An 8,902-nucleotide genomic window follows, 5' to 3' on the forward strand; every position below is an offset into this window, starting at 1 on the left:
CTGTAGCAGGGTGTGGGGAGGATTCAAGAAGTTCCAAAGACTGCGAGCTTTAACGCTGGCCCTCCCTGGGACTTGGGGCCGCTCTCCCTAACCTGTGAACGGGGATGCCCCCGGGGGTGAACCGGCACCCACACCTGGGCGCTGGGAAAGGTGCCGCCAGCGCCCCTGGTCCGGTCCGCTCCTGGTCCTGGTCCGGTCCTTTCCCCATCCATGACCTCCAAGCACCCGCCCCTTCTCGAATTACAGGTCTGTGTCCAAAACCCAGGCCAGGTGCAACCACGCGAGCCCTCGCTATCTTAGATACACAACCTCGGAGACCTTGAGATACGCGCAGGCTGCGAAGGGGGAGGCGTTGGGGCCCACGGAGGCAGGTGTGAAGCCACCTGTCCCCCGGTCACATCACCAGTGCTAGCGTGTGTGTGCCTGAGGCGGGCAGCTCCTGGAGAAAAACAGGTCCCAGGGAAGCCTGCCCGGGCCAGAGGAACAAGACAGCTTCAGGCGACACGGGGCTCGGGGACCAGCAACAGGGAGAGGTGGGTTCCCCTGGCCCTGACTCCCAGCTGCTGCAGTCCTGGCCTGATGCTGCCCTTCAGGGTCTGGGGCAGCCCCTTGGCTGCCCTCCCAGGACCCACACTGCCCCACAGCCGAGCCCATTATAATCTGCCTTCCTGCCTTCCCACTGCTCCCGCGTGGGTCTCAGCTCAGGGAATGCAGGCCCAGGGGGCGACCTGGAGAGAGAGGAGGACGCCCAGAGAACAGCAAGTCTAAATCCACAGGGTTGGGGCCGGGGTGAAGCTGCCGCCTGTGACGCTGGCATCCCCATGAGGGCGCTGGTTTGAGTCCCAGCTGCTCCACATTTTTTTTTTTTTTTTTTAAGATTTATTTATTTGAAAGAGTTACAGACAGAGAGACATCTTCCATTCATTGGTTCACTCCCCCAAATGGCCACAGTGGCCAGGGCTGGGTCAGACTGAAGCCAGGAGCCAGGAGTTTCTTCCAGGTTTCCCACGCAGGTGCGGGGGCCCAAGCACTCGGGCCATCCTCCACTGCTCTCCCGGGTGCGTTCGTACAAAGCTGGATCGGAAGTGGAGCAGCCGGGACTCGAACCGATGCCCACCTGGGACAAGGGCGTCACCAGCAGCGGCTTTTCCTGCCACGCCACACCACCTCTGACCCAGCTGCTTGCTAATACGCCTGGCAAGACAGCAGATGGCCCAAGTCCTTCGACCCTGCACCTGTGTGCGAGGCCTGGTTGGAGTTCCAGGCTCTGGCTTCAGCTTGACCAGCCTCAGCCGCTGCAGCCATTTGGGGCCGTGAACCAGCAGATAGAATCTCTCTCTCTCTCTGTCTGTAACTCTGCCTTTCAAATAAAGAAATAAATCTTAAGAAAGAAAGACAGAGTGCAGGGCACAAAACACAGCAGACAGGAAGCGCAGGGTGGCCAGTTCCTGAGTGGCTGCTGTGCGCTGGACACGGGGCCAGGCCATTTCCTGTTTCCTCATCCCGCCCTCATGCGCCCTGTCAGTGGAAAGAGGAGAACGTGTGCTGTCAGACACGTCTCTGAGTTCTGACCCTGCGAGCACAGGGGAGGTGAGTGTCGGTGGACCTTGTGGTTATGCCACCGTTTGCGTCGCCGGCATGCATATGGACTGCGGGCTGGAGTTCCAGCTCCCTGCTAATACTCCCGGGACAGCGGCGGAGGATGGCTCCAGTCCTTAGGCCTCCACCGCCCGCGTGGGAGACCTGGATGGAGTGCCTGGTCCCTGGCTCCAGCCTGGTCCAGCCAAGGCTGTTGCAGCCATCTGTGGAGCGAACCAGTAGATGGAATCAATCTCTCTCTCTCTCTCTCTCTCTCTCTCTCTCTCTCTCCCCTCTGTGTCACTCTGCCTTTCAAATACATAAATAAATACCTTCTTAAAAAGATGTGTTTATGTATTTGAAATTCAGAGTTAGAGAAGGAGAGGCAGAGAGAGAGAGAGAGGTCTTCCAACCGCCGGTTCACTCCCCGGATGGCCACACGGCCAGAGCTGCTCATCTTCTGCTGCTTTCCCAGGCCACAGCAGAGAGCTGGATTGGAAGTGGAGCAGCCGGGACTCGAACTGGCACCCACACGGGATGCTGGCACTGCAGGCGGAGGATTAACCGACTGCGCCATGGCGCCGGCCCCTGCGTGCGCTGTTCTAGGCCTCTGAGACGCACAGTAAACAAAGTGGCTGGAGGGCCTCATGCCCAGACAGCCGTGGAGCAGAGGGGCCGACTGCGAAGGGCTGTGAGCTGACCCAGGCCCAGGGCGCGGGAAGAGGGAACAGTGCAAAGGCCCGGGGGCGGGGCCTGCTTGAGGAAGAGGCTGGGGCGGAGCATGCAGGGGAGGGGGAAGGGGTGGCCCCTGAGGGCTCACGGTGCCTAGAGAAAGGATCAGGGGTGTTTTCTACTCTTAATTTCTTTCTTTCTTTTTTTTTTTTCTTTCTTTCTTTCTTTTTTTTTTTTTTTTTTTTTTTTTTTTTTGACAGGCAGAGTGGATAGTAAGAGAGAGAGACAGAGAGAAAGGTCTTCCCTTGCCGTTGGTTCACCCTCCAATGGCCGCCGCGGCCGGCGCACTGCGGCCGGTGCACCGCGCTGATCCGATGGCAGGAGCCAGGCACCCCTCCTGGTCTCCCATGGGGTGCAGGGCCCAAGCACCTGGGCCATCCTCCACTGCACTCCCTGGCCACAGCAGAGAGCTGGCCTGGAAGAGGGCAACCGGGACAGAATCCAGCGCCCCGACCGGGACTAGAACCGGTGTGCTGGCGCCGCAAGGCAGAGGATTAGCCTAGTTAGCCGCGGCGCCAGCCTCTACTCTTAATTTCTAAAGCAAAGCCATTTATTTCTCACAGTTTGGGAGGCTGGGAAGTTCAAGCCAGGGGCTGGCACCGTGGTGTAGGCTAAGCCGCTGCCTGCAGTGCCGGCATCCCATATGGGTGCCAGTTCGAGTCCCAGCTGCTCCACTTCCGACCCAGCTCTCTGCTATGGCCTGGGAAAGCAGCAGAAGATGGCCCAAGTCCTTGGGCCCCTGCACCCGTGTGGGAGACCCGGAAGAAGCTCCTGGCTTCAGATCAGAGCAGCTCCGGCGCTGTGGCCATCTGTGGAGTGGACCAGCGGGTGGAAGACCTCCCTCTCCCTCCCTCCCTCCCTCCCTCCCTCTCTCTCTCTCTCTCTCTCTCTCTCTCAAATAGATAAACACAGACATTCAAGAAGTAGAAGCAGCTGCTTGCTTTGCTGCGTCCTCCCGAGCGGAAGCCGGAGCAGAGCAGGTCGGGCCTGACTGCGAGCAGGACGAGGCCGGGCAGACAGGCCGTCCTTTACGGTCACCGCGCCCCCCTCTGCGCTGTGCTCTGACTCCCGCAGAGACAAAACCAGTGCAGGGGCGAGGCGGGCCGCGGGGCCCGGTGACTCAGGCCTGGGAGCCGGCTCCCCTCCCGCCCTTCCCACCCTGTCCCAAAGCCAAGGCCGACGGTGGCTGCCCCCTGGTGGCCAGGCTGCGTCTGCCCCTGCCCTCCTCCTCCTCCTCCTCCTCCTCCTCCTCCTCCTCCTCCTTCTCCTCTTCTTTCTCCTCCTCCTCCTTCTCTTCAAGTCTCAGGGTCACTGAAGTTGGCTGGGCACCGGGCCATCTCGCGCCCTCCAGCCACGGTTAAATATTAGTTGGGAGTTATCAGTGCAGACTCCGGGGAGGAAGGGGAGGAGAGGACGGCATGAAACGTTCCCATCTCTGCGCAGCCGCCAGTTCCCGCACAGCCCGACCATGCCCGTGGAGGAGTTTGTGGCCGGCTGGATCTCTGGTGAGATGGTCTTCTTCCCCTGTCAACGTCGCCCTCAGCGGGGGCACTTCCTGGGGAAGGGGGGACACAGGAGAAGCTGAGGCCTCCGCCCTGGCTCCCCCAGAGTGCCCCCCTCCCGAGCCAGCCTCCTGCAGTGCCCCGGGAGAGAAGAAGGGAGGGGAGGGGAGGGGAGGGAGGAGCAGGTGGAGAGGCCGCTCGTGTGTCCCAAGCCCACTCTGCCGGACCCCAGCCAAGGGCTGGAGAGCCAAGTAGCAGCTGCACCCCGGCCCTGTGTCCAGGCCCACCTGTGGGGCCCGGACAGGAAGTTCACCTTTGACCTCACCTGCCGTCCTGAGTTGCCCTTGGGCCTCTGCCCTACCTGGCAGTGGGGTGCACTCCTGTTTGCTGCGGGCCCAGCCCGCTCCGGGGTGATGTTCCCCCTAGGAGAAGGAGCGGGGCACAGCCAACCCGCCTCCAGGGGACACGACCTCTGTGCTGGAAGACTGGGAGTGGGGAGGTGGCCAGCTCGGGGAAGGGGTCCCCCTCCTGGGGGCCACAGCTTCTCCTGAGGGCACTCGGCTCAGCGTAGAGTCCTTCTGAGGCTCCCACTTCTGGGAGCAGCGGTCCCCCCGCCCCAGGTCTGTGGTCAGCCGGGCCTTAATGCGATTCCTTAGGCGGGCCCGGGTCTCACTCCCCTGACCCAGGGCCATCCTGGCCCAGCGCCTGGCGTGGAGGGAGGGGCTGGGCCCTGCAGGACGCGGGCAGCCCAGCCCCCCCCCCCCCCGAGCTCCTCTTCCCGGGCCCTCACGCATAGCGCCTTCTTGTCGCCACAGGGGCTCTAGGCCTGGTCCTGGGACACCCCTTTGACACGGTAAAGGTGAGTGGACGAGAGGCACGAGGGGAGGCCCGGCTGCTAGAGGCTGCCCCTGCCCACAGCCTGCAGCTCGAGGGGCCGGGGGCACAGCGCGCTGCCCGCCCGCCCGCCCGCCCGCCGCACCTGCTGTCTCCTCCTCGTGCAGGTGCGGCTGCAGACGCAGAACAGGTACCGGGGCATCGTGGACTGCTCCGTGAAAATCCTCCGCCACGAGTCGGTAGGTGCCCGCGCGTGGGCCCTCTGTGCCGGCTTCCTTCCCCGCCCGACAGGGCAGGGACCCCCGGGTGGAAGCCAAGTGCCCCCAGGGTGGGACTGAGGTCCTCTCCACCCCAGCCGCTGCCCCCCACCCCGCCCCAGGCAGGGGCCCCCGGGTGGCCCCGGTGCCTGGGCGGCCAGCGACCCTGTCGCTCCCGCAGGTCCTGGGCTTCTTCAAGGGCATGAGCTTCCCCCTCGCGAGTGTGGCCCTGGTCAACTCCGTGCTGTTCGGCGTCTACAGCAACACGCTGCTGGCCCTCACGGCCACGTCGCACGAGCAGCGGCGCGCCCAGCCGCCCAGCTACACCCACGTCTTCATCGCGGGCTGCACAGGGGGCGTCCTGCAGGTGAGCGGGCAGCAGGCGGGCCGCCCGCAGGCGGCACAGTGACGGCCACACGGCTGTCCCCTCCCTGCCCTCTCGGGATGGACCGGCCTTTCTGCTGCCCACAGTGGTCCTGCTGGCTGTGCAGTGGCAGACGGGGAGGGTGGCAGAGGACGGAGGCGGCGGAGGCAGAGAGAGCGCTCGGGTGGCAGCGGGGTCAGGGGTCACACAGAATTGGCCGAAGCCATGCTCGCACGGGCTGGCTGGACTGGCCCACCACCACCACTGTGGGGAGGCTGCTCCCATGGTGACCTTTGGCCCCGGAGAACTGTCAGCCGCAGCAGAGCTGCCCCCCCCCACCTGTCACACCCCAGCCCCTCCCAGCTCAGCCCCTGGCAGCGCCTGGAGGTCCCGGGCCACAGAGCTTGCTGGGAGAATCCCAGCTCCCGCTGGTCTCCGCCCTGCCGTGCCCAGGCTTTGGCGGGCAGCAGTGGTGGGCAGGCGAGGCCTCGGGGTCCCAGGGAGCGCTGACCCCGCTGCAGAGCTGTGCCGGCTCCGTCCTGCACCCGGCTGCTGCCCACGTTGCGCTCGTCGGGCCCCTGCCCTGATGCCCCTGATGCACTTCAAAGGGCGGAGGGCGAGGGCAAAAGACCAGGCCTCATGCAAGCGAGTGAATGATTAACCGGCCCACGGGCGCAGCCAGGAAAACAAGAACGAGTCAGCCCTCGGCCGCCGCCCTCGAGCCCCACGGACGGCAGAACCGGCAACTGCAGGGCCACGCTGCCCGGTGGGGCTGGGAGTGGCCGGGCCTCCCCATGTGATGGGTCCCGAGGAGGAGGGAGCGGGACGAGGCGGGGCCTGACGGCCAGAGATGCCCCTAGCTTTGGCCAGCCCTTCCGCTGCCCGTGGGGGCCAGGGCTCAGGTGGACCCCCTCCCCACCAAAGCCCTCAACTCAGCACTGACACCAGGGTCCTCTCACACGCGGCCGCCCCAACCCCAGCCCTGCCTGTGTTGGCGGAAGTCGGAAGTCGGGGAGGACTCGGCCTGCCCCCCTCTGAGGACCATGGCCGGAGCTGCACGGGCACCCCCCCACCTCAGCGGGGGCCCTTGGTTCTCACCTGCCGTCCACAGCTCACCTTGACCTAAACATCAACCCCCAGCACGGGCCCTCCCTCCTGGAGGTCCGGTCCCAGCACTGCCCCAAACCCTCCTCCCATGCGCGATGACCAGAGGGCCAGCGGCATCAGGAGAGGAGGGGGTTGGCAAGGGGCCGGAGGTGGGCTCAGCGCTGCCCCCCAGGGGCCTGGAGGGACTGCGGGCGGGAGGGAGGGGCAGGCCGGCTGGCTGCGGGGGCTGCTGCTGGGGGCGGCGGCCTGTGCACCCCCAGGCCCGCCTGCGGGGAGGCTGAGGCTCTGCTGGGGGCGGCCCCAGCCCCAGCCGGGACCCTCTCCCTGCCTCCCCCACAGGCCTACTGCCTGGCCCCTTTTGACCTCATCAAAGTCCGCCTCCAAAACCAGACGGAGCCGAGAGCGAAGGCAGGGAGCCCCCCGCCGCGGTACCGGGGGCCCATGCACTGCGCGGCCACCATCTTCCGGGAGGAGGGGCCCCGGGGGCTGCTGCGGGGGTCCTGGGCGCTGGCGCTGAGAGACACGCCCACGCTCGGGATGTACTTCGTCACCTACGAGTGGATCTGCCGCCACTACACGCCGGAAGGCCAGACTCCCAGTGAGTGGCGGGGCCGCAGGTGGCCTCCGGGGCGGGGTGGGGAGGTGGGGCGCGGCCCCGGGTCCGACGCCGCCCTGGGCTCCTCCGCAGGCTCGGCCACGGTGCTGGTGGCAGGGGGCTTCGCGGGCATCGCCTCCTGGGTCACGGCCACGCCCTTCGACGTGCTCAAGGCCCGGATGCAGATGGACGGGGTGCAGCAGCGGGCGTACCGGGGCATGCTGGACTGCGCGCTGACCAGCTTCCGGCAGGAGGGCCTGGGGGTCTTCTTCCGGGGGCTTACCCTCAACAGCGCCCGCGCCTTTCCCGTCAACGCCGTCACCTTCCTCAGCTACGAGTACCTGCTCCAAGCCTGGAGATGAGCCGGGCCGGGCAGTGCTGGCCGCTCCCAGGCTGGCGCAGGACGCTCGGCCCGCCCCAGCCGGGTCCACCCGGGGGCCTGGCCGGCGGCGGTGGCACTCCCGCCGCCCCACGCGTGAGGAGCCCTCGGACAGACTCCGCCGGCAGCCGTCACCCCCACACCCGGTGACAGACGCGCGGCTGCCCCCACCCCGGGCCCCTTCAAATCCTGCTCCAGTAACCTGTCACCCCCCACCTCCTCCCCGGGGCCCTCCCTGCTCCCTGGCCGCCCCCTCCCTTGGTGGCTATGGATCTGATGATGCCATGACCCGCGATGGCTTCCCACTGCTCTGAGGCCCTCAGGTAGCCACCTGCTCTGGGCCGCGGCTGCCTTCCGCCACAGGACCCTTGCACCTGCTCCTCTCGCGACCCTCAGCTCTGCCTCTGGCTCATGCTGGTGGCTCAGAATCACCGGGAAGGCTTTTAAGAACGTAGATCGCGGGCCCCACCCCGCAGTCTCTGACCCGGTGGGTTTGGGAGGTTCCCAGGCACTACTGGGGCCAGCCACGCTCCGGGAACCCCGACTTTGCTCTGATGGGCCCCCACGCCCCCTTCTCCCGGCTGTAGCTGCACTCTCCTTTGTGTGGTTTTTGGTTCTGTCCCTCCCGCCTCGTACCGTGAGCTCCACGAGGCTCATGGCCCAAAGTCCCGCTGGAGTGCGCGGTGCTGCAGGAATAGTCGTTCAACAAACGACTGAGCGAAGAAAGGGGGGAGGAGAACTCCGTCCTGGAGGCCGGTGTCGCGGCGCAGGCAGGGGGCCAAGCCTGCAACGCCGGCCTCCCCCTGTGGGTGCTGCTCCGAGCCCCGGCTGCTCCACCTCCGAGGCGTCTGGGAGCAGCAGGTGACGGCCCGGGTGCTCTGTCTCTGCCACCCGCGAGAGGGACCAGGACGGAGTTGCTGGCTCCAGCCTGGCTCCGACCTGGCTGTTGTGGCTGGTTTTTTCTCCGTGTCTTTCTCTCTCTCTGTCTCGGTTGCTCTGCCTTTCAAATAAATAAATCCTTTTTTTAAAAAAAGAGAGAAAAGGAACCAGCATGGTCTATCCTGACTCCTCTGCACAGCAGCCGGTTCCAGGCGGCGTTTGGAGGCCGCTGCCCACCCAGCAAGCAGGAAACGCCCAAGGAACCCCTTGCAAACGGAGACGAGGGCGGTGGGGGCAGAGGGCTGCAAGGAGGCCTCCCCGGCTGACTGTCCACTCCAGGACCCTGGAGCCGAGAGACCGCGAGAGCGGGGCGGGGTCCCAACACCAAGGACACGCAGACCCTGGAGGGACTACGCCTTCAGTGGAAGGAGGGGAAGCCACAGAGGAACTGTCCTCTGCCCCTCGTGCTGGGAACCAGGCCCGGACCCAGCTCCCCCGCGTGCCAGGAGCCTTGGACCTGCTCCCCCCAAACGCCATCCCTGGGCAGCCTTGCAGGTCTGGGACCCCTGCCTCAGAGAGATATAATGGGTCCTGTTCGTAGCGCCCCCTCGTGCCTGGTTGGGCTAACTACAAGTAGTTTTTTTTTTTTCCAGATTTTATTTATTTATTTGAGAG

The 8,902-nt window shown here is 65.4% G+C and overlaps 1 protein-coding gene across 2 annotated transcripts; it reads left to right on the plus strand.

Moving 5' to 3' along the window:
• The first annotated feature begins 1,507 nt into the window (after positions 1-1,507).
• SLC25A45 (solute carrier family 25 member 45) lies at positions 1,508-8,902 on the plus strand. Of its 2 annotated transcripts, XM_051831434.2 has the most exons (7): positions 1,508-1,590; positions 3,754-3,815; positions 4,628-4,671; positions 4,814-4,885; positions 5,085-5,270; positions 6,714-6,972; positions 7,063-8,902. In XM_051831434.2, exons 2-7 carry the CDS (start codon positions 3,779-3,781, stop codon positions 7,329-7,331), a joined length of 867 nt encoding a protein of 288 aa, XP_051687394.1. In that variant the 5' UTR covers positions 1,508-1,590; positions 3,754-3,778; the 3' UTR covers positions 7,332-8,902. The 2 variants fall into 2 exon arrangements, with proteins under 2 accessions (XP_051687394.1, XP_051687392.1); XM_051831432.2 differs by lacking the exon at positions 1,508-1,590 and having other exon boundaries at positions 3,598-3,815; positions 7,063-8,900.

This window comes from Oryctolagus cuniculus, chromosome 1, assembly GCF_964237555.1.
Source record: "Oryctolagus cuniculus chromosome 1, mOryCun1.1, whole genome shotgun sequence".
NCBI lineage: Eukaryota > Metazoa > Chordata > Mammalia > Lagomorpha > Leporidae > Oryctolagus > Oryctolagus cuniculus.